A 27,498-nucleotide genomic window follows, 5' to 3' on the forward strand; every position below is an offset into this window, starting at 1 on the left:
ACACCGGCAGAAAATGATCATCTGACAGATGAAATGATGCAAGAAGCATCCATACAAATTACACACATAGACATGCAAGAGCACTCTCTGACCCTTGTTTGAAACATTCCATTCCAGATCGACTCCCATGTTGTAGATGGAATCCATTTAATGCCTGCACTCAACGTAACTGGAGTTTGATGAATCCAATTAATTTTGTAGTGTCGCATTAAAATGCTTATATCAGAATGCTGATGTTTTAGGGATCACGACTACACTAAACTAAACTAGAAGCCAACGCACACTAATCCACGCCTCTGAAATCAGATCAAGCAAATATCTGGTATGATTTATTAACAACAATATGACTGGCACCACCTTCTATAATGATTCCAGAAATATTTGACCAACATTGCAGTTGTACCCAGAGGGGGGAAGAAAATAGGATAGACAAAGATTGCTGGAGGCTCCCCATATTGAAATTTGTGTGCAGAACAAATTGGATGGAATTTGAGCATCCTAATTTTTCACAAGAGACTGTCACAAGAGATTCAGAACAAGGAACAATGAGACAGACCTAATTACCTTTCATCTTCCTTTTCAAAAGACGGCTTGTCTCTCTCTACATGTATCTAATTTCTACATTAACCTTTCACATCCATTAACATGCTGCAACAGAATAAGGCTCCAGAGGGAAAAAAATAAATTGTTGCAGAGTTTACAAAAAGGCTTTTATACTGTAAACTATTATTGAGTTCAATAAGCAAATGCAGGTGTGTAATTTATATCTATCTATCTATCTATCTATCTATCTATCTATCTATCTATCTATCTATCTATCTATCTATCTATCTATATATATATATATATATATATATATATATATATATATATATATATATATATATATATATATATATATATATAAAATCAAATAAAATAGTATTTTATTGTTCTCAAAGGGTGCAGTGTCCTGTAATTCAAGTTCAATTTAAATACAGTCAGAGAATTGCTTGGTAACCTATTGCTTTTCAGATTTCCACCTTGTTCCTTTTGCAGCTCTCTGCAACACTCCATAATACAAAATTTCCCGAGTCCATTTTAAATCGTGTATCACAGAAAGGTTGTACTGTAGAGCTCACCTTTAATATCTCTGTGGATTTTCTTTTCTGAATGTAGGTATTCAAGTCCTTTTAATATTTCTCGGAGTATAGTGGCGATTTGAGTTTCATCCAAAGCACCTGGCTCTAACTACAGTAGAAAATAAATAAACAAATATCACACAAATACGCTACTTTCAGTGCGCGCCAGCTATGTGGTGGAATGGATCCAGGGAATAAACATTGAAAATGACAGTATTTCGGGCACAGCAGATTTGAAAGTTATGTTAAATTCCTCTCTCCAAGATTATTGGCCATCAAAGCAAAATGTACATACAACAGTCAAATACTGTTACAGGAACAACTGCTTAACCACAGTGTTGCCCAAACTATGTGAACATTGGTAATTAAATATATGTGAGAATAATGCTTCGTTCAAGAGTACAACTGAGTAACACTGGAATTCATTAAGAAATAATTGTAATCTCTCTCATTCACACCACTTAAGAAACACAGACTGGACTCACCAGATCCAGAGCCGATCCTCCACCTAAATACTCCATTATTATCCACAATTTTGTGTCCTGTAACAGAAGGAGCAAACAGAACATTAGAACTGTGTGTAAAATTGGTTGTGATTCATCTACAGGCAAAGTAGGTAATGTACAGACCAGATATCTGGGTCTTTACTTTAGCAGGAGTTAAACTCTTGATCAGTAAAATAGTGAAATGTAGAATTTTACAACAGAAATGTAGTTGGATTTCTTGAATTACTGTAGGAAAATATATCTAAATAATTCATGCTTGGGGACAGTGCAGTTGTGCTTCATTCTGTTTCGACCGAGAACGGGCATTCTACTGTAGAGACTGTGCAGCTGGACAAGGCCAACAAATGCATAACACTTTATCCTGGGCCAGCGTGAAGCACTGGATTTGTGCAGCCATGCATTTTACACAAATCAGAAAGAATGTACAGCTCACTTCATGACTCTACGCAGACACCTTTAACTTCACACATGTTGGGAGTCAGCCTTTTAATTAGTCAAGGAAATAAGCGGTACTCAAACATTAACATGTACTGACACTGAAAGCATTACCATTGACCAGGGTGCAGTATACTTTGACGACATACTGAGGCACCAAAATATCAGCCACTTACTAGAATGAACAAATCACCCTGTGGTTTGTCTAATCCTCAAGGAGTGCAGACTGCCGTACTGCACGTAGCCAGCAATGTACAGGAAGTGGAGCGTAACTAATAGCTGCGTCACCCTGAGCAGCTTGTTTTTGCAGCACTTCGGGTAACAAAGGCATACAGCAGCCTCGCTCTACACAGTACAACATTCCCATAGAAAACCCCTTGCAACTACAATGGGGCTTCTTCACAGGTTTTAGATTACACTCTGTAACACAATTTGTTCCTGGGTAGTAAGTGTTATTTCCTAATTGCTTATGCCTCAAAAGTATAGAAAATGGCTATTATTCCCCACAAACTTTGCTTTTGTGACCAGGACAGTGATATTTCAAAATATCACTATTTCCAGTGGGAAAACGGGCAAATGTTCACATAAAGTCAGAAAAACACAACATATGAATCCAAATTAACATGTATTTATACTAAAGCAATACAAAAATGACTACAAAAGATTTAGAAGCGAGTAGTTTTTCGAGATTTATGATTATACTGTAAATACGTTTTTGTAGTCATTTTTGTATTACTTTAGTATAAATACATGTTAATTTGGATTCATATGTTGTTTTTTTCTGACTTTATGTGAACGAAAAGACACATTTGCCTGTTTTCCCATTGGAAATAGTGATATTTTTAAATATCACTGTCCTGATCACAAAAGCAAAGTTTGAGGGGAATAATAGCCATTTTCTATACTTTTGAGGCATAAGCAATTAGGAAATAACATTTACTACCCAGAAACAAAAAAAATAATAAAAAATTTGTTACACAGTGTTATTGCACATGATAGTGTCTGCTTGTCTAGTATGATCAGTTTCTTCCATCTCAACCACCTACTCTTGCAGGTGTTGGTGACGTTACAGTTAATGTGTTTTTTTTTTTTTTTTTTTTTTTTTTTTTTTTTTTTTTTTTAAAAGAGTTTTAAATTGTCAAACTGATTTTGCCATGAGTACACGGGTATAGGAAGGAGGGGTCAGAAATGACAATTAAAAGGGTGTGTTTTGTACTCTACAAAACTGAAGTGAATGCATTGTCTGGGGCTCAGTTTCTCTCAATCTCACTGAAGCCCAGAGTAACGTGACCCTGTTTAATACAATTGTTCTATTCTGAGCTATACCAATAAACATATATACACACATATATATATATATATATATATATATATATATATATATATATATATATATATATATATATATATATATAGCAGCTACATGAATGCACGGGCACTGCAGTATTGCTCTTTTCTATTTCTTCATAGTATTTCTTGCTTAAATTTGAGATTTTGGTTACAAATATTATAAATTTGACCTAAATATTCGAAGTTCTGGCCTACAAGTCCAATTCCAGTGAACAAAAGTAGCTGCAGTACTTTTAGTAGCATCCCTTCAGAAAGTGGACGTATGCCTTCTGTAATTATGAGTCAAGCTTCAAGAGGAATGTTGTGACCTGATTTCTCAGCAGCCTGCACAGTGGTCCCAGGTGTTTTACCAGACCTACAGAAATCCAGTGCTCAGAGAGGAGGGGTGGGTGGGGGAGGAGTCTCCCAACAGGCCAGGCATCAACAAAAAGTGCAAATCAGCAGTGCCTGCTACTTTTGTATGCATGGCTGCTTGCAGAGGGCAAAAACAGCAACCAGTATAAACTGTATAGGTTTCCTTGTCAAAAACATTATCAATGCGGTGCTACCAAACCATGGAAGGAAACATACCTTTAAATAAGATCCATAGTACTTGGTTACATAGGGGCTATCGCACTGGCTCAGTACTGTTATTTCCTGCTGAACGTCTTCTATTTCATCTTCGGCTTCTTCCAGATCAATTGTTTTTATAGCCACTACTTTCTGAGTCCGATTGTCAATGCCTTTAAAAACTTCCCCAAAGGAGCCCTTGCCGATCTTCTCCAGTTTGGTGAACAGTTCCTCTGGATCAGCTTTTAGATTCTGTGGAAAGCAAAGCAAAAAAAAAAGTACTAGGAAAGTAAAGCTTCTGAGGCAATACTTTAGTACAGTGTATGTTTGTACTGCATACTAAAATGACAGACATGGAGAGTCACAGTTTCTGTGTTATCCTCCAAATAGAAAAGAATTACATTTCCCCTCATTTTAAAAATTATAAACATTTTTTTCCTCATTCTGCACACCCAGACCAGTTGATTGCTCTGTTGTACCCGAATCTCAGCCAGCACACTGCTCACTAGGGGCACTTGCGGCTGGGTGATCAGATATGTTTGTCAGGTGAATAGACAACCGTGTTCAAAACTGGCAAACTGATCGGTTACAGGCATAAAAGAGGAGAAAATAATGCATCAAGGAAGTCTTGATGATCCTAAACCAAAATAGGGATTTTTATAGGGGTTTTGACAGCGCTATGTTTGTGGTTTCTCTCCAAGTCTTATTAGTGTGTAAGAATTTTGTTTTAGAAACTTTTCTAAAGCAGGAATGGCAAGTGCAGTCATAGGCTAGTATTTAAAAATCATGATCTCCCTTGGGAATGTTTTTTTCTTTTTTTTTAAGATTATATTTCATTCCTAAGGGGAGTCCCAATGTTGTTACCAACGAAAGTCTGAGAGACATCCACTACCACTTCAAACTGAAATCACTGGCCACTGAGTGGACTGCAGTTTTAATTGCAGTTTGAACCCATCCCCTTTGAAATGCTGGAGGTGGCAGTTCAAATTTGGGATGAAAAAATGTCAAAGATAACACAGATGCTAAACTACTGGTGAACATGATTCAATATGTGGGAAGTCTCCCTGCAGCACTGCCTGCAGGGTTTATTTATTTATTGATTTATTTGTTTTTTAAACTTTGATTTCTCCCTGGATTAAATGTTCCAACCAACTGAAGTTACAAAACGGATAACATTTAAAAAGAACTACAGTGAACAGGCATCTTAAACGTGAATGTAGCTAACAAAACAATCCATACATTTTTCCATCATATTGAACAAGACTTAATACATTTTACCATATGAATAGTACTTTAATAATAGAACACTGTGAACAAATTAACGAGGCTTCATTACAAACATCTTAAAATATTTGTGACATATCAATAGTATAACTTAAGAAGGGATCAGCGCTTTTATTTTTGAGCTTCTAACTATCCCTCTGGATACGTATTTCCAAAAGCTCCTTGTTTGGTTTCAAAATGCCTTTTCATCAGTGCTCCGGATAAGAGGTGTACCGTCGTAATTCCCAACTAAAAAAAGCCATTTACGACCTCCCAAAAATACTGATGATTTGTTTTACAGCCGTAGAAAAACAAATGCGACCCCTGTGCGTTCTTGTAAAGCAGATTTCCGAAGTTCTGCACAGATCTGCGTAGTTCACACAACACTGCAGAAATATCCGCTTTTTAACAGACAGAAGTGCTTATTGGTGCTTCAGTGGACATGCTTAACGGTTACAATTCATTCTCTCTGTCTCTCTCACGCGGCAAACACACGTGTCGCGCAGAAGCCAAAATAAGATGAAGCAGGCAGTTAGCACTTTCTAAAAAATGTCACAAAGACTAAAAAAAAAAAAAATGTCATACAAAACACGGTTTTCTTGTTGAAGTGATAAACAGTGAAGGGTATGGTTGACTGTATCGCAGTGTTTTTGGAAAGTTGAAACAAATTACAGTATACTGTGCCATATATTGCATGCGTATTGTTCAGAGTAAATGGTATACAGGTATGTAATTAGAAACTTTAATTTTATCTGTGGAAGAGTAAGAAATGCAGATTTTGACAGTACACAACCATGTATGATAAGAAAGTAATGGAATTGTTACACTACTAGTCTATACCACACACTCCATTAAAAAATTCTGTTACCAATGCCTAATTCCGCGATCATGGAGAATCAGTAGCCCTACACCCTACAATAGTACCGCCTGTCATTTTTCCAATTCCGCTTTGCAAAACTGCACAGTGGAGACCTAAGCTACATAACAAATGGAAGTGCATGACAGGTGCAATTTGTGGAATTCTTTTGCTCGCTATAAATCACCAATAATTAACTCCCACACAGCTCCTTATTGCAATACAGCAACACCTGTACACTTTTAAATGGCATTCACTAAATCTAGGAAATTCATTTTTGTAATATCCTGCTACAGTAAGCCACAAGCATCAGAAACAGTTTCTTGCAACCCGAAGCAGCGTGGAGGACAGCAAATAAGGTCTTATTTTTAAATATATATTTTCTTTTACACTTTAAAAAACATACAAGTATGAGGGTAATATTGGTCTGAAAGTCTTACATGCATCTACCTTTCTGTGTGCTGGTTCGATTCTATTGCTCTAAATACTGGCTGATCTGAAAATACCAGCACAGTGGAGGATACTGTATTTAGACCTGCCATGGTTTAGGTAAACTGTAAACTCCAATGTCTTTTTCTGAGAGAATATTTTGGTCTGTCTCATTCGCCTGCTCCACATTAAGTGGTTTCTAGTTGGAAAGGCACTCGCCCTGCTCTGCTGTAAAGGGTTGCACCTTCAGGGACTTGTATATGAAAAAAAGCTATGAACATTTCAACAGCATAGCACTGAAATATCACTGAAAGAAAACACGCCCAATTTAAAAAAAAAAAAAAAAGTATTATATATATATATATATATATATATATATATATATATATATATATATATATATAATATCTGTTTAAATTTTGACATTTGAGTAAACTGTGGACTCGGTACTGTCCCGAATGATATGACATGTGAGTCAGGACAAAGTTACGATGTTACTACGACACCGTTAAGTTTTAACTTGTCTTAGTAAGTCACTCCCTTGTGAATGAATGAATGAATGAATGAAAGAATGAATGAACCAAACACGAACAGAAGGATTTGTATATAAATTCAGACAGTGCGTGAGAAGCTTTTGAACAGACGTCAGCCGAGGACAAGGCCAATCATCTCAGACAGTCGGCTGAAATCAGCAACAGTAGACGCCCGCTGGAATGAGACCACATCAATTGTAAATCAGACTTAACATCAATCCGCACAAGTGATGGCTTCTTCATTTTGACTTGCTTTATTGAAAGCTCAGTTCACATCTGCAGGACAGAAAACACTTAAAACAAAGACACAATTGGTCCAAATGTATTTTATCACACACCAAAACCAGCCAATCAGAACTCTGCACCGACATAAACAACCAATATAGTACCCACAACTGCCAAGTCAGACGATCGGCTCGACTGGAGCTCACCTTTCAACAGCAAATCGGGACACGGACAAGTCAGTAATATTGCTCCATTCAGATATCCACTGTCCAGATAAACCATAAGCAGCTCTGACAAGTAAACAGGTTATTTTTTTAATAAAGTAATTTTTATTCCAATTATGTACAGTATGCGATCGTATGAACATTTTTGTGGCTCGTGGAGCATAGCTCCAGTCACGGTTAACTACCACACGGTACAGCCTTCATCGACAGGCTCTATTGCTCAAGTGTTTGCTCATTTAGATTCTTCTGGTTATACAAATATAAAATACAGTAGTCCATTTCTAAACTGAGGACAAAAATAAATAAATAAAATAACATGCACATTTATACTGCACAATTTATTTTAAATGTATTTCCCTTTTTGCTATAATACCATATACATAGGGCCATATGAAATTGCATTGAGGAGAACATGGACGGAATAGTGGAATTCAGAGAAAAAAAATGGAATTAGGCACTCAAGGTTAAACAAACAAAATATATATGTATATATTTTCAAAATTACATTGAAATAGCACAGTGTTTGTAGGACAAGAGGCTTCAAGAAACACACGTCATAGGAAAAAAAAACTATTTTTGCACCTCTCAGCCACTATACACGATAGCTGGCTCTTGTGCTGTTCACTTGCTAGCTACTGTTATCACTTGGGGGAAAACGACTACCCAAGTTATTCTGAGCAGATAGTACTGTAATAACTACTGCAGAATTAGTTGTTGCATTTGTTCTCCAAAATTCTCAGGAAGATAATACTAAGTGCCTTTTTATTAAACTAGAATAAATATTTAAATAGTTCGGCTGTTATTTATATTGTTTGTCATTAATTATTAATTAAAACGTTAAATCTATTTTTAAATGTTATAGTTCAGCTTGTGTTGAAAAGAAAAACTACTAAAAAAGCCTGCATAGATTTTTTTTAAATTTACAATGTTCTATTTTGTTTCTATTACATTGTGCCAATTTGTACCCTTTTATCCTGAAAGCACTCAATTAAAACAGTTTTTTTTCATGCATTTCTAGCTTCATCACTGCTGTCAATGTTTCAAACACTTGTGGTTATAAAAAAAACAAACTAACTAACAAAATAAAGATTTTTAAGACCGAAAAATCAGAAATCAGGGAAAAAACGATCAGAAAATTCAAAATAATCAAACAGATTTCAGGGGGCTCTATATACAGTATACAAATAGTAAAATCAAATGAATACCAGTGCAATTTTTCTGCTGTAAATAATAAGTTACAAATTACTGTTGAATTCGGAAATACAAGATTTGAAGATTTGAAACTAAAGGAATTTAGCAAACTTTCTTTTGTACTTTAGTACACAAAACCATTCAAGTTGCCGCATTTAACTACGACATCATAAAGTGCCTTACGTAAACTGCACCCAATAAATACATTTAATATGTACATAGAATAGTTTGCAGTGTACACATGGCTGCAAGAACAACACATAGCCTACCTGCTATTTTCAAAATAGTCCACAATTGTTTTCTGTTGGTGTAGCATATTTTGGCAATAGGGTACCTCCATTTACTCCAGGAATACCGAAATTGATAATGAATTTGAAGCGTTTCTTTTGCTGTTTTGAAAGAGTGCCCACTGCTGCTTTCACTCACCGGCTTTTCTCAACTAAATCTCGCAAAAGCCTCCCAACCACTGGGTCATCGTTAGGGAGGAAGTGGAGGCTGCTCTAATACACTACAAGACATACTAATTCAATATTACTAGAACAGCTGGAACACTTGGAATTACTTGAATGAATTCAACGGTCATTAAAATCGTTATAATGAATACAATATCGTACATTTCCGATAACTCTATAATTGCATTAGAATTTTTATAATGCACTTTTTTTTATTGTGACTTCTGTTCGAGACGATATTAGAGTTATTGTAAATTGTCCCAACTTTACTAATGAGACACACCTGAGCTTGTTACCTATAAAATGTGACCAATCAAGCTTGTTGTAAAACCTGGAATGGGCGAAACTGCTATGAAATAGGAGTCTTACTTCCCTCCCTAAAGCATTAGGTCTTCATCTTTTGAAAAACAAAAAGTAACATAGCCACAATAAGACTGCCTTTTCAGGTCACAGGTCAAAGTGAATGGTACTGTTAGATTTTGGAGGACATCCATACAAGAACCTGAAATGCTTTTAAGATTCACTTTAAGCAGAACTACTAAAACACAGATAAGCCTTACTTGTAATAAACAACCCCAATAATGATAAAAAAACACATCTTACTAGTTCTCTGTAAAAATTTGCTAAATAAGTACCATGCAACTTTTGCCTATTTTGTGTAAAAACATCCCTGCCAAATTTTAAAAAAAACAAAGACTTTCTATTCAGACAACAATCAAATTAAATAAAACAAGCCCTTGATTTAAATAATTAACTAAGTTGTTTATTACCATATTTGTAATTTGTGACTCAGTAACTGACCAATTTTCTGACTTCAAGTGGACTATAACTTCATAACCAGACATCCTATCAGAAAAAAGTGCAGTGCTTGAATTACACTGTTTGAAAAAACTATATAAAACATACATAAAAGCGATCTTATGTGTTAGTCTGGTATTGGTAACAACACCCTCGACTTAGTCTGTTTGTTTTTTACACTCTGAGGACTGTTTTCTCAGCCTGAGAGGACAGGACTGCCACCACTGTTGAGAGAACCCAATCTGCTCACTAGACACAAAATAGGGCTGGGGCTGCCTAAAATTAGAGAGGGGCAAGCCAACAATGTGCTACTCTTTAATTACAATGGAAGAACTGAGGAAATGCATCTGTTCAGAAATGACTGCTCCGCTCTCCTTTCAACAGCAAGCTCATGAGCTGTGGCTGCTAAGACGGAAGAATTAAAAGGGGAAGTGAGGCCTGATACTGCAGGTCTGTGAAGCATGGAAATCCCCATGGTCTGTTATGGCCAGATTCTTTCTGTAACAATGTACTGTACAGTATAGTATTGTGCATCAGTTTGTTTTTAAGGCAGAAAGAGCCCCTGGTTAACCCAAGTACTTATAACATTACAAATGACTTGTCCTGGAGTACCTAACTGGTTAATGTTGTATTGCACCCACTTAGACTTTTTTTGGTTCGATACTGATTTTTCCATCTCCATATCAGAAACCGATTTGTTTTTTCTTTAATGATACAGAAAGTGGCAAGATTTCTGGCAGCTTAAAAGTTTGAGATTGAAACCGAACCAAAATAACATTTTATATTCCACCAGAATAGTACAGTAAGCCAGTAAGTTGAATTCTACCAACATCTGTATTTGTCTCCATATTGAAAAACATTTATTATTGATCCTTTGACCCAGATAGCGATTTGAGATGTTCTTCACAATACTACAAGGGTTACCAAGGTAATTTGTTTCTCATATCAGACACTGTATCACAAGAATGCTCTGTGCATCACCAAGGTTCATTTATTGTTCGACAATTCTACATAACAGTTTTCCTATATTAAAACTTTTTTTTTTTTTTTTAAATAAAATCTCCCTTCTTGGAGCAAGCAGAAACCTTTCAAATTTTTAGTTCTATTGTTTGCAAAGACATTGACTGTGAGAATATCCTATTGTACATACACACTGTGAATACTGTATTCCGTTAACACCACCACACCACTAGACAGACCCGATAAGACACGGAGTCGATTTCGCTGTGTCGGTTTTGTGTGGGGCTGAAACAGACGCGAAACGATATCAATGGATTTTGCTCGGTCGGCACTGAGCACTGACGAGCAAAATCCATCGTGTTATCGGGCCGGTCTAGTGTGAGGTGGCCTTTAGGGTTGTTCTTTGGCTCACAGAATGACCTTTAACTTGTGAAAGTGGCTACCTTTTTATCAAATGAACGTTGTGTGACACAGGACACTTGCTTAACCAACTGGAACATGCACCTGCACAAACCACCCTGGTTTAATGGGCGACACATATTTCCACTGTAAGTGAGAGACAGTGCTGCATGGCAACTCTTAGTCCGTGTGTTAATCCTGCTGTCCGAATATGGTTATTCAGACGAAAGATGGTATTGTGGAATAGTTACAGGAAGGAGGAGAGATTTGGGTTTCAAATCCAGCCCTTCCACAGGCTATACTGTATGCAAAACAAAGTCCTCTGACTGTGCCTGTCCAAATCTGTCTGTCAATGAGATTTCCTAACTGGGCTACATCCAGTAGGCAAACTATTAAGTGCTTACTAATTCAAAATGTATGAGGATGTGGAAAACATAATCATAATCATACTAATCAGAATATCCCAATAGTTTGGTTATCATGTTTTTCCTACCACACCCAGAAAAGCCTATTCAGAACAAACACCTCAGTGTAAATATTCACTAAGTGTGTTTTCTCAGTTTGAAAAACCATTAACTTGGCACAGTGAAGCGACCACTCAAGGGTTGTTTGTGGATTTGGCAGATAGAGTAATTCTCAGTCGGGAAAACATTGTAACAAATGGAACCACTAAATGTAGCTCTGAACAGAAACATTTCATTTTAAAAGAGGTCACAGAGGTGAAGGACTACTATTTGTAACATGTTGGTCAATCTGTCAGCCAGGGTTCCAACACGGCAATGGAATGAGAAAATTGAAATGGGGGGCCCAATCCCAGAATTCAGCTGTAGTTTTGACAGTTGGAAGTTTCGAAACAATCGCTAAAGCCTCCTAAAGCTCTCTGCGAACTAGTCTGTTTAATTAGCTCAAAGCCAGAAAAAAAAACAATTCTGGTCAAGACAATGGCAGCATTAGGAATGTTTCCCTTTCAGTCCCAAACCCATTCCCACGTCAGGCACGACCACCAATCAGGAACCTCCTCTTGTCTGCAACGTTGCAACACAAATACCACAAAAGGTTCGACCAGGTAAAAACAACGAGTGGCTATTGTGTGACACTAAAGTCTCAGGGAGCAAAATTGTTTTTTTCAAAACGCTTCAGTAGGAACCTAGAAATGTACCTTCACCAACTGTACTCCTTACATTTATTTTTCTGTTCTTGAATCCTTTAAAAAACATATCTTACATGCAAAAAAGACTCAAAGTCCCTGAGTGGCTCACCCAGTAAAAGTACTGCTCCTGGGAGCGCAGGATGAGTCCTACAGCTAAGGGGGCGCCAGTTCACCTCCAGGCTGTGCAAACAGACCGAACATTGCTTGGGACCCCAAGGAGGACGTCACATTGGCTCTGACATTGGACATTTCAAATTGGGGGGAAAATAAAAAAATAAAATAATAAATTGGTCACTCTAAATTAAAAAAAAAACAACAGACTTCTGTCCACTGCATTTGCATTTAATGTGACTGAATGCAACCTTTAGGCGCCTGTATTTTGAATGTATAGGCATTTAGTTCTTCTCCTCACTTTTTTTTTTATTTTTTTAAAAGATTCTTCATTAGTTGTTGATAATGCCAACACTTACAAAACACAGTACCATAGGACATATGAACCCTACTTGTTATCATAACCTTCGTCCCACAGAGCAGTGCAGAGAATCCATCTCTTATGCCAGCATAAGATGGAAATTTTTTCTTCTCGCATGCAGCTAGTAGTTGATCCTGTAGCACACTTCGGCTCAAATGAAAACCGACTTCTACGTTGAATTCTTTAGTGTGTAGATAACCTTCTGGTTTCCAGATACTGTAAGTGTTGATTCCAACTGGATGTTTCTGTAAGCAGTTTTTCTTGTCACCCATATACTGTGTGCATACATCCAATGAAACACTTACATTACTTAACAGAAATTACATCATCAGTGCCATTGATCTTTAGAACACTTGGACTGCTCTGTACAGATTGGCTGAGTGGGGCTTGAAGGAAATCCCAAAGAACCAGCTGAAGAATCACATAAGATGATGACCCCAAGCTTGACTGCTCCAGGAAATATCACTTGACTTCAAGCAAAGTATTTGGCCCACACACAGTACTGTATGAAACTTGTCAAACCATTCTAGGAAGCATGTGTCAGGTTTACTGCTGTACTGTACATAACATTTTAATTAAGATGTGAATACTTCAAGGTCTAAACATGCAGTGAAATTATGTGCTGAACTAAATAAAGACCTTCAACACTGTGGGACACTGGTATTGGCCACTGGGTTTAACGTCTAGCTACATTTAGTCTCAGTGTTGTATTTTATTTTTTTTTGTTTACCATAAGTCTACTGTAACTATTCATGCCTTTGCTATTTTGCCTGAAGATGTTTGGAGAAAACAAACAAAAAACCTTTTTGAATAGCTTAACAATGTATTAGTTTTGCTGGCATCAATTTAAATTCAGATCATTGGAGAAATATACGGTACTAAATGAAATCAAGTACAGTAGCAAAACCAGGGCTGTGTTTTTAGGTAAACTCTATCTACACTTGTTTTGCATTTTTACATGAGACATGGTAAGACTAAATAAATAAAACCTGACTGTGAATTTGGGCAAGTCACTCATTTACTTCCCTGTAACTCAAGTCTGCTGTACCTCGGGTTGAAGCAGATTCTGTAAATTAACTTGGGCAGAACAGCCTCAATAAAGAAAACATTTTAAGACTGCTGTGATGTAATTACAGGAACACCCAATATAATACACCCACATAACTGGTGAATAACTTGCTCTGCCTTGGCCTCTCCCAAAGAAAGGTACAGTTAAAAAAAAAAAAAAACATATGCTCTAAAAAACAACAAACAGATCAAGAAATCACACCTGAAAATGTACAAAATTGGGTTAACAAAATACTAGTGCTTGGTTGAACGTGGAATTTATGTTTGGCTATAAGTTCATGATTCAGATAAGCATTCAAATATTTGTTTGTTTGCAAAACGTTATCAAGGCCATGATTTTTAACACTGCAATGAAGACAAAGTAAGCACAGGTGGTGAAGGTCTAACTTTATCCAAGTGAATTAACTACAAAACAGAATGCCACAGAGTAGTTCCGATAAATAAGAAACAGTACTGTAGACACCACTGCAATATAAGTGGCCATAGACACATTTTCATAAAGTAAACATTACTTTCAAACTTAAATAAACACTTCAAATAAAATAAATGTGAAAAAAGGGGACGTTATGCAACAATATTTAATCACTTCTGTTTCTTTGTTACTACATTCCACAAGGATTAGCCATGCTCTGGCTTTGCTAGCTCTGGTAGCTCAGCTAGAATGTCAAATCTGGTCAAATTCCATTTTACCTTTTATTTTAAACTTAGAACAAATTTAAAAACATCTAGACTGTATTCTCCTTATATATTAGGGGTCAATCAAAATGATCAACATTTTCTGAACGCTTACAAAGCATGTTGCTAAGCAATATAGAAAGTCTACACCCCCTTAAACTTTTTTCACATTTCGTTGTGTCAGTGCCTCAAAGTTTCATACATTTAAATGAGGATTTTTTTCCCCACTTATCAACACACCATAATCCACACTGTTAAGGGGAAAAAAAGTGTTTATTGAGAAAAAAAAATGTATTAAAAATACAAAACTGAAAGATCATAATTGGCTATGCCTCCCCCCGAGTTAATACTTGGTGGAAGCACCTTTGACAGCAATTACAGCTGTGAATCTGTTGGGATAGGTCTCTACCAACTTTGCACACTTGGATTTGGCAATATTTGACAAATTCTTCTTTATAAAACTGTTCAAGCTCTGTCACGTTCCTTGGGGAGCGCTGATGGACAGCAATCTTCAAGTCATGCCACACATTTTCGATTGGATTTAGGTCAGGGCTCTGACTGGGCCTCTCAAGGACATTTAGCTTTTTGTTCCTTAGCCACTCCAGTGTAGCTTTGGCTGTGTGCTTTGGGTTGTTGTCATGCTGAAAGGTGAACTTCCATCCCAGTTTCAGCTTTCTTGCAAAGAGCAGCAGGTTTTCCTCAAGGACTTCTCTGTACATTGCTCCATTCATTTTCCTGTCTATCCTGACAAGTGCCCCAGTCCCTGTCGATGAGAAACATCCCCATAATATTATGCTGCCACCACCATGCTTCACAGTAGAGATGGTGTTCTTTGGGTGATGCGCTGTGTTGGGTTTGCGCCAAACATAACACTGCATTTAGGCCAAAAAGTTCCATTTTAGTTTCGTCAGACCACAAAACTTTTTGCCACATGGCTACAGAATCTCCTGAGTGTTTTTTTTTTTTTTGCATGCTTACAAACGGGATTCAGGGTGGGCTTTCATTGAATGGCTTCAATCTTGCCACCCTACCATACAGGCCAGATTTGTGGAGTGCTTGGGATATTGTTGTCACATGCACACTTTGACCAGTCTTGGCTATAAAAGCCTGTAGCTCTTGCAAAGTTGCCATTGGCCTCTTGGTATCCTCTTTGATCAGTCTCCTCCTTGCTCGTCATCCAGTCTGGAGGACGGGTCTGATATAAGCAGGTTCTTGGTTGTGCCATACACTTTCTACTCCTTAATAATCGTCTTAACTGTGCTCGAAGGGACATTCAAGGCCTTTGATATTTTTTTATACCCATCCCCTCACCTGTGCCTTTCAACAACTTTGTCCCGGAGTTCTTCTGAAAGCGCCTTGGTGCTCATGGTTGAGTGTTTGCTTTGAAATGCACTACCCAGCAGAGGGAACCTACAGGGACTGCTGAATTTATCCTGAAATCATGTGAATCACTACGATTTAACACAGGTTGAGGCCACTTAACTTGGTGTGTGATTTTGAAGGTTATTGGTTACACCTGAGCTAATTTAGGATTGCTATTCCAAGGGGGATAGATTTCAGTTTTTATTTTTAATTAATTTTCTACAAATGTATAGAATTTTTTTTTCACTTGGAAGTTGTGGGGTAGGATGTGTAAATACATGAAAAAAACAAAACTATTTTAATGCATTTTAATTCCAGGCTATAAGGCAACAAAAGGTGAAAAATTTTAAAGGGGGTATAAACTTTCTATAGGCACTGTAGCTTGAAGTATTCTCATGCCTTCCTGCAAAAGTACTATAGCCAACAGAGATGTCATTTTTGTCAGTTCATGATATTCTACTTAAGGAAAAGGATCTTCTAATGCTTGTTTTCTTTCCAGTGCACAAAAGTATAGAAGGCAATGCAGCATCAGCAAGCCCCAGTTATTTCTCTGAAGCCCCTTCCACACATAAATGCCGCTACTGAGCCATCTGAACGATGTTAAGAAAATTTAAAAATACCCAATCTACTGTATGCTGGTATAACACTAACAAAACCCTTTCACACAGCCAAACGGATGATGCGAGTACAACTTTCAAACTTGTCAGTCAACAGATCGTTTTCATGGCAAAGGCAATTATTATTAACACCCATAAATTACATCACCACGCACCGTCCCTTTCATTTGTGAATTCATCTCCTCATCAGCCCATAAAGTTAACAATTACTTAACTTATGTAGACTCCAATTACTAACTCGCTCTTGATCAGCCACTGCATTTGAAAAAAATTGAAAGCATGTAATACCAGCCACAAAAATACCCAACTGCGTCCAGTATATACGTGGGTTGTTCACTTTCAAGCTATGCCCACTATAGCGCTTCAGTGCCGGCATAGCATTTCACATATGCAGCTAAGATGGTTCCGAGACATCATGAAATCCGACCGCTCTGGGATGCTACAGGCAATTCTCACAGGCCAAACAGTGCCGGTTCCGAGCCGTTATAACTCGACTGTGTGAAAAGGCTATCAGAGTGTGTATATTTAAAACTTTTCACGGGCCTGTCAAATTCTTTTCTGATGAGGTACACCATAGTACACAAAAAGAGCCTCTATAAACAAAAACAAAAAAGAAATAAAATAAAAAAATACAGCAAGATTGGAAAATTCTGCCTGTCACGTACTCCGTTTCACTGCTAAATCAGATCAGAAAAAGTGATGCATTTCTTGCAATTCAGAAATAATTGAACTAACTAGGCCTACAAGAATAAAGATCACGCTTCCTGCAATTATCTGCAGCTTGCAAAGTGGGGAGTGGACACAAAAATGATACTTTCACTTTTCACTCTATAGCTCACAAACAAAGTAATTTTCTATGGTCAATTCTCAGTCTTGGTGTAATAATAATAATAATAATAATTGCAGGTAACTGTTCAGTAAAACAATATATAATAACTGAGTGCTGGGACTAATGTTTGACAATGTGTGAATACTATAAATGACACATTAAATGTCACTCATATTCACAATTATATCTTTTCATTTGTATAATGCATACTAAGTAAACAAACGTTGTTATTAAAATCCGCTACCAATCATACAAGTAGCAACTTCACATGGTGCAGCTGCCGTGCATGGAGCAGGATATTGTATCTAAAGCAGTGGGCTTGTACCTCTAGTGACTGTATTGCTTCAATAAAATATGTACTGAATACCTAGTGTTCAAGACAGTGTAAGAGACATGCTATGGTAGAATGTTTGAAACATACAAAATATACTTTAATATTAATAATTTTAAATTTAAAAAACTGAGCACCGTCCACCCCTCCCCACTCCAGCTCGTGTTATCCAGACGGAAACCTTTAATTTCTTCATTCGCCATCTCGACAGCAAAGCGTTGTAGCGCAAGGTGTAAGATGTATTGAAACTCTGCTGTTTGGGATTGTTTTGTTAAATGGCCAGACAACAACAAAAAAAAAAAAAAAAAAAAAGCTGAATACAAACTGTGCAAGCGACTCGTATCATTATGGAGGCATACCCAATCTCTGAGGTCACCTGACAAGCGTAAGTTCATATTATTATTATTTTTAGTAGTAGTAAAATGTAACTGATAACCTGCTTGGAACGGTGACTGTTAATTAAAGCTTTGTTTTGCCTGCTGCAGTTGGTGCTGCTGCAAGCTTTCTGTACATAGCCGGCTCAATTCTGTGTAAATAAACATTTTTTTATTTAAATGATAAAAATATGGTTACTGTTCTATACAACCTATTTTAAAACTACATACATGTGAATGTTTTATTCCATTTATATGGATTCCCTGTAAAATAATAGGATTTTCAATGAAATATAAACAAGTAGCTATGGTGACGTCACCAATAAATTATGCAAAAATTAGTACCATCGAAGGTTCGAAACTTCGGTAATGAGGACTTTGCAGCTTGGTTTAGATACTTGGAAGGTCAAAAATGTACCCCTTGTTACACGCAACGCGGGATATATAATATATATATTATATATATATACTGACTTTTTGACGAAAACTGACTTAGATGATTCTGTGATTTGTGTTAACACACACACATATATATATATATATATATATATATATATATATATATATATATATATATATATATATATATATATATATATAAAAACAGCAAAATGAATTACAAAACATAGTACAAAAGAAAGATGCTCCAAAGTCTAAAATGGTGATTAAAACACCACTGTCACTGTTTTCTGACTTTCTGAAATTCAAGTTGATGTAAACAAATATGACGGCCGGGATATTAACTGGATTATGCAGCAGTCAGCAAGCCAGGCAGAGAACTGTACGCCAAAAAAAACCTTTGATAACTATGCAGTATGAACTTCAAAAACAATTTCTGTTATTTATTTACGTATGCTGTATCACCTAGCTATATTTAAAAATATATATATAAAGTCATACTTACTATCCAACCTTGCCCCACGTATTGTCTTCACCGATTCATATATTAAATATGTAGTGCAGACTCAGTTCATAGTGGACAATTAAACGCCCCTCGGGAAGACTATTGTTACCTCCAGGGTGCCTGTGGCTTCGGGCCCCTTCAGTAACAATAGTCTACAATAATTCTCCACTATAGCCCTCCTCTCCAGCCCATATTTACTAATTTAGGGGGGAATGGCAAAAGAAAAGGCACTTTTGCATATAAAAAAACTATATATATTTTACTGCATCACCACTCACACTGGTGTTGCTTTAAAATGAGCTGTTTTAGGAGACCTAACAGTTGTTATCACTGTGAGATGGAGCACTCAAAGTTTTTGCTGCAGCAGAGGAAAAAGGTGCTTTTCTTTTTAACCAGCACTCCATTTCTTTTTTTTAACACTTTACACTCATCCATATTTCTGCCTATTTTTCACTGTTTTCATTTGTGTATGTTTAACTATTGGACAGACAGTTTGTACTGCATGCATGTAACATATCAAATGAAAGGTGACAACATTTCATATTATGTAAGTTCCAACACGACCAGGCATACTATGTGGTAGAGATAAGAATATGTTTAAAAAAATAAAAAAATAAAAAAAAAAAAAATTTTTTTTTTTGGGGGGGGGGGGTCGGAGTTTAGTTTCTAAGCTTTCCAACAATACCACCATTTCAGTAGCTGCTACAATCACAGAGCAATAGACTCAAAACGAAACCTTTGCTGTAAACTCATGATGGGAGGCTTAATTTTAGGATACTGTGGTTCTGGCTATGAGTACTGTATACACACAATGAATAGGTCGTCAGAAATCCCAGAGTCTGTACTTTTAAACAAGCCATGAACCATGTAGGTGGCTTTTACGGTGCCTGTGTAATGTGTGTGTAACCTTTGGTGTGCTGGCTCCCCAAAATGAATGGGGCAGAGTTTTAAAAGCTAAAGCGAAAGTCACCGTTTGTAAAAAAAAAAACAAACAAACAAACAAACAAACAAAAAAAAAAAACACCTAGATAGCCTTAATACTGTCTTTTATAAAAAAAAAAAAAACAAACAAAAACCAAAACAAAAAAAAAAAACGTTTACTTACTGCAATGTACTGAGTTTCTATAATGCTTAAAGAGATAGCGTCCGAGAATCACGTACAATAAATAGTAAAAATAACTAAATAAGTAAATAGTAACGTGATAAACATTTAAAGTATAGGCTGTTTTGTACTATTTATAAAGACTTTCCCCAACAGAATGCGAAAGATTCCTAAGTACTACATTTCAATTCTTTGCATCCAAGTTTTACGAATGAAGCCTACCGTTTGGTTTTCTGTCTCAGCAAATTGTCAATGCCAGACTGTTGTGTAAAATTATATATTTAAAATAAACGGGAGAAAAAAAGAAATGTGTTAACCAGATTATTCTGCCTTTTATTGCAACTGTGGTACCATTCACAGAAAATTGTAAAGGGTAGTTTAGCTGAAACTTCCCGACAGAAGGGGTAGTTTAAAAAAAAAGGCTGAAAACCCCTGAGTTAAGAGAAGCAAAGTGTTACCTAGCAATAGCCAATCGAGTGCGTTTTAGTGCAAAACTTAATGATGAGAAGACGGGGCCTGCAAATTTTTTTTTTTTTTGGAGTGCATGTTAACAGCAACGAACACAAAGGAAAGAAGATATGTTAAGGTGGGTGCGACACTTGCAAAGTTAAGCGGCATCCTTCAACACCATTGTGAATTGTCTTATACGCAAATTTACCACAATGTTGGTTGTTCTACACAGTATCAGTATTCTTCAGTATCTTGTTTAAACACTGGGATTTGAAAAATGTATTTAAACAGTCTTAAGTGTACAGTCATCTGCACTTTTTTTTTTTTTTTTTAAAACCAGGACATAGCATTTATTTTCCACTGATCAATAAGTATGGTATACTGTATGAGCACATCGTACAGTGTACAGACTCCACTGACGATGCAGTGCAAATCGGCAGCTGGCATCTTAAAAAAAAAAAAAAAAAAATAAATAGAAATACTTCCCACTACATTTGTTTCTGCACACCTTATCCTCCTAATAGCAAGCCATTGCTTGACACACCCTAACAAGACCTAAAACTTGAATTACTTAAGGAAATACGTCAACAGCTACCTACAGAACGTGTTGCTAAATATTACAGAATTGAAAGTTATTCATCAGTGATCAAGTGATGATTGTCTTGTTATTCGTCTGCCTCCTGATTTGTTTTATTTACTTTAGGCTTAAGTCTGTGAAGTCTAATCCAAAAGCAGGTTTACCTTAGAAAACTTGGGCATAGGTATGAAGTCACCACCCACACAGTGCCCCGAGTGTAAACACAGTACTAGTAAAAATGAACACAAACGTAATTTAAATGTTATGTCCCAGTCCACTATAACAATGAGTTTCGCTTGGTTGCTCTCACGAAGCGCATCTCGATTACTTAAGAGCCCCAGAAACAGAAGCACAAACCGCTTTAATAGCACAGGCCTCAATGCCTCTGCACTTCCTTATATAGTTAACACTAGTTACTGCGCAGAAAACTGCCACATCCAAGTAGTTTCCAAAATGCAACGGCTTTTAAAACGCAAAAAAAAAAAAAACGTTGACAAAAGTTTAATGTATGTTTTAAGGTTTTTGTGTGCAAACCATTCTAATTTCAGTACAGTCCAGTACGATACAGTTGTTTATTCCATCTGATATAGGTATTGCTGCATTATATAAACCATAAGTCATATCTCTTCGTCATTTGACGTACACCACTCTGCAATACGTATCATTATAAGTTCTGTTTAAATGTACTGCTGTATAAAAATAAAAGGTGATTATATCTTACCTGCATCCCAGGCAAGCCTGACTGCACCGGGGAGTGAGCCATGGCGTCGGGCGATTTAAATTACAAATACAAAATAAAACAGACTATACAAATTCCCAATCTCGTTCCTTTAAAATTATTTTCGGTATATCCTATTCTCCTCGATTTCCAGGAACAGATCCTCCTGAAATCAAGATGCCCACAAGAGTTAAATGATAAATCAGTCAAGATTGTGCCCAGCCTTCAACAGCCCAGATCTGGTTTACACTTGCAGTTGCACAGTGTGTAAGGTTCCTTTACTTTTTTGGGCTCTGATCGAAACATTCAACTCTGCAAAAATAAAACCAAACGTAAACCAGTTTAAATGATCACAGTCCTGTAAGTTTAAAATAAAAACGTATGCGCTGATAGCTTGAGGTTGCTTGACATTTTTTTACGCAAGTAACGCTGGCTTTTATCTTGGTTAGGTTTACAATTTTCCGCTGATTTATCTTGTACAAGCCAGGGTGCACTTGATCAGTTTTTCCCAGCGCCTGGCTGATTCAGTACAGTCGCAATGCTAACGAATGTCGGTCTGTTATTATTATATTGTTGTCTTGTCCTCCTCACTTTGCTCCAGTGCCCTCCGCCATCTTGTTAGTCCTGTCACTGTGACATCAGGGCGGATCAAGACTCAGTGACAGGACTCTACCTGAAGGGGGAGCCCGACTAGCTCGCTCCCTCGACCGCCCTATGGCTGTTGCTCAACCGCAACTCAACAGACCTGCCCTCTGTGGATGGAAAGTGTCAATATGTATTTGTTTTGCCAAAATATACATTTTAAGGAAGCAAAGATGTGAAGTGCACATATTGTACACAAAAATCACACATTGTCAGTAAATAATAATAATAATAATAATAATAATAATAATAATAATAATAAAGATGAGTATATTCAACTTGCACTTCACATTGAAACTGCACTGCAAAACATCTACCCATGGAACCAATCATTTAAAAAAGAAAAATACACAATAAACTATGGGTAGAAGGACTTGTTCAACCTATTATCTTGCAGATAAGGATTCAGATAAGGATATGATTTGTTGTTGTTAGTGTAGGAGCTTGCATCCATAATTATGCTAGCTGTTTTGAGCAAGACTGATAAAAATATATGTTACTAATACAACAAGTTAAGTAAAAAATTTGAAACAACAGACTTGATCCCTGCACTGGAAAGTCCACCAATTGCTGATGAGCTGGTAACGGCTATTAGGAGTTGGAAGAAATATTTACTGGCCTTTACTGGGCTCCTAGCAAGTGTATAAAATCCCAGACAGCAGATGGGTTCATTTAAGAGTGTAGACAACAAATTGATATAAAAGTGATTTCATAAGGAACATCATAACATCATAACATCATAATCACCTCTGAACTGAAATTATAGCACTGTGTCAGGAAAATCCTGGGTTATAACACATTAAACCCCTTTTCCACCTGCACACCCGATCCGTGAGGGCTCCAGGCCCTCACGGCTCTGGTGGTTTTGCACTAGCAAGATACCCGACCCAATCCGACCTCTACCGTGAAACTCCAGCCTCGCAACATATGGCTCGGGGCCGAAGCAGGTGGTGGGCGGGGTTATTGCATTTCGTCATCACGATCAAGCGTCAATCCAAGGAAAAGTGAGAAAAAATAGGTGACATCGATGTCTGTAGAACAGAGGAAAGTAAAGGCTTGGCATGCTGACGAGGTGCAAGCACTGGTCACTCTCTGCGCTGATACAAATGTCCAGCAACAACTGGAATTAAGCATTCGAAACAAGAAAACAAGCTACCCGAGCCATACCAGGCTGGCTCGGCTCGGCTCGGCTCCGGTGTGCAGGTGGAAAAGACTACCTGCTAAAAGGCTGCTTTTGTTTCAGGTGTGTTTTGAAAGTTGTTGTCATATTTCTACAAGTACTTTATTAATTTTATTTGTATGTATATGTATATTTAATGAATTTTTTTACATTGTCCCAATTAGGGACAATCGTTTTTTTATATTATGCTTTTTTTGAGTTTGATATTCCATGTGTTAACATTTATTCAACTTACATTTACTTGTGCTTATCTAGACAGGTCTCCAGGCGCTTGAATGCCCAGTGCCCTGAGTGCATTTTCATTAGTTCGATACTGTATGGGAACAATATAGATTAAGAAAGGGATAGAAACATCTTGTGTAGAATAATCTGTTTTTATCCCAGAATTTGGTCTGAACAATTGAAGATTTATATTATTTTTAAAAAAGCAGTGTATTTGTTACAATGGATTTGAATGCAGTTTCAATTTTAAATGATTTACCAGGCAGAATGAATGTAGTATAAAATGCATTCTGCTGATCCAGATCAGTGTACAGGTGATTGTACAGCTGCATTTTAAATCATGTTTAATATTCAACATTTAATAATACCATTCAACATGTATTGTAGATTTTAATGATCTAGGGGTACCACAGCAGTTATCTGTTTATCTAAGAATACAAAACATCTGTCTTACAAGTGCAGTGGTAACCCAAACAACGTTAGTTTAAACAGCTGCATGGGACATCTTCATTTAATGAGGTTATGCAATGGTGAGTGTAGACAGACTGTTTACGCTTCGAATGTTACACCGACCTTAGCAGTCACCAGTGTATACACTAATTGTTTGTAATGATTGTAAATCATTATTTAAAAATAACAATTATAAAAATGTGCGTGATAAATTGCATATTTCAGTGCAAAAAATAAACAAACATTGGAAATGTAGTGTACAGTTTATATTCTTTTGTTTTACTTATACATTGTTCCGTGTGGCAACAGTATGGTACTTTATATAAAACAAAACAGAGGAAACAACACCTGTAATGAAACAGTGGTTTTGAAATAATAAAAAAAAAAAGGTTGAAATTGTTTCAGCATTTCTATAAACAAAGAGAGTGAAAGCAATACTGCTGTACAGTGTACAGTTTCCCGGTCTGTCAGGCTCAACTTTTTCTATGTTTAGAGAACACTTTCTACAGTCCAATTCTAATGAAAGATTTTGGGAAATTACATTAAATATGGGGACATTATAAATTCATGTAATAAATCTATGTAATAAGTGGTGCAATAGGTATTTGGTAATGTCTGAGGTAAGGTAAACAAAAAAATACAATCTGTAATTGTTGGAATATGTCTTTTCCATTATGTGGAGTGCAGTTGACTTTGAATCTCCAGCATAATCTGAGATTAAATAAAAAGCACCATTATATTTCAGTTTAAGAATAAATATTATATTTTTATGTCAGCACCTGGAAGCGCTTGGATTTTAAGGAACCCAAATAATTTGGCAGTGTTTTACTGTGATTTAGAATTTAAACTGTAGGAAGGCCGAACACCCGCCAATCTGCTGCTTTTTAAAGTTTAATTTCACTATCAGACTTGCAATAAAGTCCCAAACAAATATAATTCAAAATGAACAGGTAAGGGAGATACAGTTTACACATCACATATAATTGCACTGCACATATAGCAGTTACAACAAACATGAGTTTACCACTGAGTTAACCCACGGAGATGGCTCATAATAGATCTGGCTGCTTAGTCTGTCTCACTACAGTACTCAGAGGCCCTGATTATCTAGTTAACCATGCCAAATATAGATCTCTGTCATCCCCTGTCACTTAACATTGAATAACAAGTGTAACATGACCAATAAGTTGCCACCAGTTCCACCAAAGCATTACACACAAAAGACAATATTCCTCCGTCCAGGAGAGCAACCACCAAGAAAAGATGTTAAAACCAAGCCTCGTTGCTAGAAACTGGAAGATGCTGGCAGATGTTGGTCAACAGCTTATTTTTCCACCCGAGATTAACACCACTAACCTTCGACCAGACATTGTCTTGTGGTCTGGATCAGCACGCCTTGTTCATATGGTAGAGTTAACAGTGCCATGGGAGGATGCTGTGGATGAGGCGTATGAGAGGAAGAAACTTTGATATGCTCAACTAACTGCTGAAGCAGAACAGTGAGGATGGAGAGTCCGGGTTTACCCAGTGGAGGTGGGTTGTTGAGAATTTGTGGCACCCTCTACAACCCGGTTTCTTAGAGATGTTGGGTTCAGTGGGCAAGAGTTGCGTCGCACAGTGAAGAACTTATCTGAAGCAACATAAAGGAGCAGCAACTGGCTGTGGTTGATATGTAAAGATTCTGGCTGGGGTTCAAGTCAGCAAGAAGTTTTAACAACTACTCACATGTAATGGAAATCATGTGTAGCCACACTTGTCTGTCTCCTATGCCTTCTGTTGATCAAATACAACAGTACTAATGTTCCTCACCACTGTGTAACTCATCTTGCTGGACATAAAAGTGGGCATTTGCTGTACAATATATCTGAGCCCTTTTTCATTCTGGTGTGACCGCCCCATAAATGACTTATAGTTATCATTATCGTTATCGTTCCAGGTGTGACTGGGGTATCTATTTTTTTTTTTTTTTTAGCTTTCCAGACGATTCTCCTACATACTGTACCAGTCATTTTCTTTGGCTGTCCACTTCTATCAACTGTTTCAGCTGAATTGTGTCTGTGGTACTTCTGATTATTGCTGTGGTCTTGCATTAGGTATTCCATATTTCTTTCATACTGCTCTGTAGCTATTTCCTTTGTTGTAGTCTGCTACAAGTGCTTTTCACATGAATCCATCTGCTTTGTTGCCAAACTGTTTTTCTTCAGTACATGTTATTAATAAATAATTATCACTTTCCTGGCTATGACTTTACTTGACTCCATAACTTTAAAGAGTAAGTAACAGGGATCCGGAAAATATACAGTACTGTGCAAAAGTTTTAGGCAGGTGTGAAAAAATGCTTTAAAAAATAGACATGTTAATAGATTATATTTATCAATTAACTAAATGCAAAGTGAGTGAACATAAGAAAAATCTAAATCAAATCCATATTTGGTGTGACCACCCTTTGCCTTCAAAACAGCATCAATTCTTTTAGGTACACTTGCACAAAGTTTTTGAAGGAACTCGGCAGGTAGGTTGGCCCAAACATCTTGGAGAACTAATCACAGTTCTTCTGTGGATTTAGGCAGCCTCAGTTGCTTCTCTCTCTTCATGTAATCCCAGACAGACTCGATGATGTTGAGATCAGGGCTCTGTGGGGGCCATACCATCACTTCCAGGACTTCTTGTTCTTCTTTACGCTGAAGATAGTTCTTAATGACTTTCGCTGTATGTTTGGGGTCGTTGTCATGCTGCAGAATAAATCTGGGGCCAATCAGATGCCTCCCTGGTGGTATTGCATGATGGATAAGTATCTGCCTGTACTTCTCAACATTGAGGAGACCATTAATTCTGACCAAATCCCCAACTCCATTTGCAGAAATGGAGCCCCAAACTTGCAAGGAACCTCCACCATGCTTCACTGTTGCCTGCAGACACTCATTCGTGTATGACTCTCCAGCCCTTTGGCGAACAAACTGCCTTCTGCTACAACCAAATATTTCAAATTTTGACTCATCAGTCCAGAGCACCTGCTGCCATTTTTCTGCACCCCAGTTCCTGTGTTTTTGTGCATAGTTGAGTCACTTGGCCTTGTTTCTACAT

The 27,498-nt window shown here is 37.0% G+C and overlaps 1 protein-coding gene across 1 annotated transcript in view; it reads right to left on the reverse strand.

The window, feature by feature from the left end:
- LOC121327766 (serine/threonine-protein kinase 24) overlaps positions 1-22,567 on the reverse strand; it is a 35,486-nt gene extending 12,919 nt beyond the window's left edge. The window contains exons 1-4 of the mRNA XM_041271955.1: positions 21,924-22,567; positions 3,983-4,213; positions 1,607-1,663; positions 1,122-1,230 (exon numbers count right to left, since the gene is read on the reverse strand). Of these exons, the coding sequence (XP_041127889.1) occupies positions 1,122-1,230; positions 1,607-1,663; positions 3,983-4,213; positions 21,924-21,965 (439 nt within the window). The 5' untranslated portion in view covers positions 21,966-22,567. The remainder of the gene's footprint in view (positions 1-1,121; positions 1,231-1,606; positions 1,664-3,982; positions 4,214-21,923) is intronic.
- Between the last annotated feature and the right edge of the window lie 4,931 nt (positions 22,568-27,498).

This window comes from Polyodon spathula, chromosome 15, assembly GCF_017654505.1.
Source record: "Polyodon spathula isolate WHYD16114869_AA chromosome 15, ASM1765450v1, whole genome shotgun sequence".
NCBI lineage: Eukaryota > Metazoa > Chordata > Actinopteri > Acipenseriformes > Polyodontidae > Polyodon > Polyodon spathula.